This window comes from Syzygium oleosum, unplaced genomic scaffold (genome assembly GCF_021117445.2).
Source record: "Syzygium oleosum isolate NSW1041296 unplaced genomic scaffold, Sole_v2.1 Sole_v2.53, whole genome shotgun sequence".
Classification (NCBI taxonomy): Eukaryota; Viridiplantae; Streptophyta; class Magnoliopsida; order Myrtales; family Myrtaceae; genus Syzygium; species Syzygium oleosum.
The window spans coordinates 913,738-918,258 of record NW_026607537.1 but is presented as its reverse complement, the minus strand read 5'-3'; the positions used below and the strand labels follow the sequence as shown (position 1 = coordinate 918,258).

General features: G+C 40.8%; 1 protein-coding gene and 1 long non-coding RNA gene across 2 annotated transcripts; both read left to right on the top strand.

The window, feature by feature from the left end:
* Nucleotides 1-208: 208 nt before the first annotated feature.
* Nucleotides 209-2,653, top strand: LOC130136862 (uncharacterized). The gene is made up of 4 exons (XM_056307409.1): nucleotides 209-342; nucleotides 741-1,890; nucleotides 2,015-2,233; nucleotides 2,384-2,653. Exons 2-4 carry the CDS (start codon nucleotides 1,822-1,824, stop codon nucleotides 2,579-2,581), a joined length of 486 nt encoding a protein of 161 aa, XP_056163384.1. The 5' UTR covers nucleotides 209-342; nucleotides 741-1,821; the 3' UTR covers nucleotides 2,582-2,653.
* A 403-nt stretch (nucleotides 2,654-3,056) lies between these two features.
* LOC130136863 (uncharacterized) lies at nucleotides 3,057-3,982 on the top strand. The gene is made up of 2 exons (XR_008815574.1): nucleotides 3,057-3,185; nucleotides 3,359-3,982. It is a non-coding gene; the product is annotated as an uncharacterized LOC130136863 (long non-coding RNA).
* Nucleotides 3,983-4,521: the final 539 nt, after the last annotated feature.

The following is a 4,521-nucleotide window of genomic DNA, read 5'->3' as shown; positions in this document are numbered from 1 at the left end:
TTGGGGGCTCGGGATGCATTTTGGTAATGATACTCCTATTGCACTTTACAAGAAAAAATGATTCAAGACATAATAACAGATGACTCATATTGTAGCACCAGAACATTTTCCTTTAGCTTTTGTAGTTCTGCGATGGATTAGTGTGTAGACGACATGCAAAATCGGCACTTAGTTGGGTCTAAATATCAGATTGACCTGTTCATTCCTGGAAGGGGGCTTAGTTGCTTGAAGGTGTCAATGTCTATACATTTTTTACTCATTGTTTAGCCTCATCTATTCCTTGTTTTCTTTGGTTGGTTTCTGTGGTCAAATTGACATTCGGTCGACCTGGAATAACGCTCGGTAATTCTCTGTTATTTGGAGATCCTTATCATTTTCATTTTTGGCCCCGGGATTTGAAAGTGACAACATGTGGTCAGCCACGGTCAGCTAACTGTAGTTAAGTGAAGCCTCTTACGTAGGTCGGGTTGCCATGGATTCATTGGGGGATAAACGGGGTTCTCGATTTTATTTTATTTTATTTATTTTCAAAACTCGTAAAGCAGCTATAACTGAGTGTTGCACTGAAATTTAGATATATCTAGGAGAACCGGTCGTTTATCTCCTTGCTTTGGAGCAAGAATAGACCATATTTAGCTGATCTACAGCTTAGAATGAAATTCCATGTGCATTCTTCTTACCATTCCATATTCTTTTGGTTTTACTAGAATTATTATGATAGTTTGTTTCTTATGTTGCAGCACTCAAAAAAGGGGACTATCACAGCACTAATTTGGGGTGCATCGCTTCAAAAAACGATATGACCGGCAAAAAGATCGTGTTGAGACAAATCCCAAACAGTTGGCTGCTGCATCGGCGCTGGCTGAAATATTCTTTCTGTTTCCTTACTCGCTCATCAACCCCTTTAAAGCCTTCATCTCTTGAGCTCAACATTAATTTGCCTATATAGATTTCATATTCTGTAATGAACAAAAATTGCATGAGTTTCTTCATCAGTCTTCTTGTTTTAGCAGGTCATAAGATGTATCATCATGTTTTTTTTCTGTTGTTGTTTTTGGCAACATTTTTGTGACTTTTATGGCTAGATTGTAAAAAGATTTGAGAAGGTACGTGTTTCTGATGGTTAAATTTGTTGATTTGATTCCATCTAGGGGAGCTTTTGCTCTCAACTTACTAAAAATATCAATACCCTATATAAATCACATAATCGGAACAATGGGGATGTATGCAAGTCTACCAAAGGAGGAAGTCTAACGTGGCAATTTTTTTATCAACATAGTTTGCTTTCGACAAGCTGAATCTGCTGTAGTTGATTCTAATTAAAAGGACCAAAAACTGTTTCTTGCCCATTATGCTATGGTAATTTAAAATATACAAATTTAATTATTACTCGCTATCGCACATTGCTAGCTGCTTGTTTGGATCTTGCCAATCATGTTCTTGGTTAACTAGACTAGACAGCACGAGATGACCATGTCAACGGGAAGAACAACAAGAGTAATTGGATGGTACCATTCGCACCCACATAGAACGGTTCTACCGTCCCATGTTGGTAAGCATTGCGAATTGCTACTTTTTGTGGAGTAAATTAATAATGAAATGCACATCAAGCATGAGATATTATTTCTATAAGGACAAAGCATTGGCACCTCTCTATATTGCTGCACCAGGGCCTCACCACGTTTCACTAGTTTATGATTTACTTTACTTGATTCGGGAATTGAATGAGGCCGTTTTCATTCAAACTTGATAGCGTTTTCTCAGGTTTTTTCCAAAGATGGTTTTTGAGTGCTACTTTGTGCAGATGTACGGACACATGCAATGTATCAACTCCTAGATTATGGATTCATTGGGTTGATATTTTCCTGCTTTAGCGAGGATATTAACAAGGTATGTGGACTCTTTAAGTTTCCCTCAACACGTTTTGCAGCTTTCAAATCGGTTAAACAGTTCATTTGATAAATAGGTTGTGGATAGTTTAAAGCAATTTGACTGCAATGTTATGGGTTTTCAGGTTGGGAGAATTCAAGTCATAGCTTTCCAATCTTCAGATGGGAAGCAAAACCAGATATCAAGACCTATCCCTCTATCTCCGGTTAATAGAAGTTCGGTCATAGACTTGGAATCATCTTTGAGTTCCTCCGAGAATTTGTTGGCACGATCTAACTCTGGAAGGGGGGAGAACCCCGAAGTGGACACTGGCGATTCCAGAATCTCTGCTGGAACTAAGAAGGTGGGTTACAATTTAACGTAAAGCCAACAGGATTGGAGTCAAGGAACTGTAAGGCAGTCACCTCATTAGATTGTGGTCTATCAATTATTCTATCTAATGGTAGTTTATGGTAACATAGCTTGATGAATGATATTTCGCATGAACTTCTAGGGGCGGGGAAGGTCATCGGACTTGGGGGGTTTCTTTGCTGACGCTGATACCAATTATCTCGGAAGAGAGATAATTGGTGAAAATTATCGCAATGGAAATCCAAGCAGCACCGCCATTGTTGCTATAGATCCCATGGATATGACAGAAAGCATGCAAGAGGCTATGCATAGGTCAAACTTGGACATGAGGTATACATGAGTATGTACTCGGCACTTAATTATCCTTTCCTTTTGCACTTTATCTTTTTCTCCATTCATTCTTTACCTTTTTTGGGCCACTTCTGCGTTCCGATTCCACCTGTCTTGGGCGTTTTCACCTCTAACTTCATTTACGGACCTGCAACGTGTCATTTATGAAGAGGAAAGGGCAGCATATGTTGAAGCCATCAGACAAAATATGATGTGGGACTTGAGTACCGCCACTTTCAAGCATTGTGTTTCTGTTACTGTTCACCTTGCGGCATTTATTTTGACTTTCCGCGCTTATTTTCCATCTAGGGATGGGAAAGCACATCCGCTTACTTTTATTCATCACACCTCAACGTATCAGGCTTCCATGTGCAAGTTAACAGAATACTGGCGAGAATCTATTACCTTTGATGCCCATTGATTTTGTGTCACTGTTGATTTGTACTGAATGCACATCTCTTTTTCGTTAGTTTTTTTTTTTTGCAGTTTAAGCCCTGCCATTAGAGTATTTCAGGATCGTGTGATAGAGAACGAGATTTGGGTAAATAACTAACCTACATTCAGATATTATGGGACAGTGAGGATCAGTCAACAGTCTTGCTGAAAAACCTCAAGTCTGCTCATGAATTTTGTTTGTTTCTCTCAATATTAACAGTTGAAAGGGAACTCTTTGAAGTCAAGTTTCAATAGCTTGTTATTGAGTGATCCGTTTTCGACCCCTCATTACACCATTTATGCTCCGAAAATGTCTTCTAATGTCTGTAGAGACTACTTGCCTTTCAAACAGATACTGAAGCTGGTGGATGAAGCAAAGAGTTTGGAGATGGAGGTCCAGAGAGGGCGTGATTCGAGTTCAGGTCACCGGGGAAGTGTATATGGTCAGAGAAGCGGGCCTAGTCCACCGGAGTCAAGCAATACAAGGAGCATCATCAGTAGCCCCGGCAGCCGAAGCAGGAAATGGCCCCAGTGAATTGCTAAGCTAGCCTAATCTTTAGTGCATTCTGCAAGGTGTCGTGTCCGGGTGATATATTTGCTTGCCCCGATTTGGTTTTGCAATCTTTTGAACCATCCGTGGGAAGTGTAAGATGTGAGGTTTGTTCGCGGTCCCTGTTCTTCAGCTGTAAATCGCGTGGTCCATTTTGGTCGGCCATTATACATACATTAGCGAAAAGGCGGACTTTCCGCAGCCACATTGTAATTGTTTATCCGGCATCATTACTACATGCTAGACGTGCAGACATTCCAGACCTGGGGCAGCTGCAGATGAAAAGCTCGAACTAGGAAATTAGGAACAGTGGAATCTCTTGTAATCCTCATCATGAAAAGGAGCCTGATGGCCAGTGACATGAACCTTGAGCTGTGTGATGAATCTGTCGTTTGAGCTTTTGGTACATCCACGCAATTCACCAAACTATTTGTACTGTAATAACTTCATATAGACCTCCAAGACGACGGCTCTTAACCGGTGATGCCATGATACATATGGACTCGCAAAATAGGTCCTTCGCGAGTAACCCTTAACTAGAGACTAGCGAGCTAAGGCCCAGAACTCGAGGGTTGCCTTTTCTGTATTGTGCAGGTTCGTGACTACGCATCGAGATGCACGATTCTCGGCAGCTTAAGCCCTACCATTACTTAGGGCTCGAGTTAGAGAGAGAGATTCGGGCAACTGGACTACCTTATTGAGTGTGCCAGAGTTACTACTATGGCGCGATTCTATCACAGCATTACGATGCGCAATTGTCACTTATATTAAGCCTTTCAAAAGTTTAAGGAAGCTCAGGATTTGAATATTGTCCGTTGGCGGTGCGCTAAGAATCATGCGACCTATGAATTAACACTAACAATTCGATCATTTGATCATTTTCAACACTAAAACAACCGTGACCATGATGTGTCTAAAGCAATCTTCCTGCTTTTCTCATTTGAGATATGAACACCCACACTTCA

Excerpts from the sequence above, each read along its gene's own strand:
- LOC130136862 (XM_056307409.1), top strand. The coding sequence starts at position 1,822 with ATGTATCAACTCCTAGATTATGGATTCATTGGGTTGATATTTTCCTGC. Across the intron at positions 1,891-2,014 it reads TTAGCGAGGATATTAACAAG|GTTGGGAGAATTCAAGTCAT; the intron begins GTATGTGGACTC and ends ATGGGTTTTCAG. Across the intron at positions 2,234-2,383 it reads TCTCTGCTGGAACTAAGAAG|GGGCGGGGAAGGTCATCGGA; the intron begins GTGGGTTACAAT and ends ATGAACTTCTAG.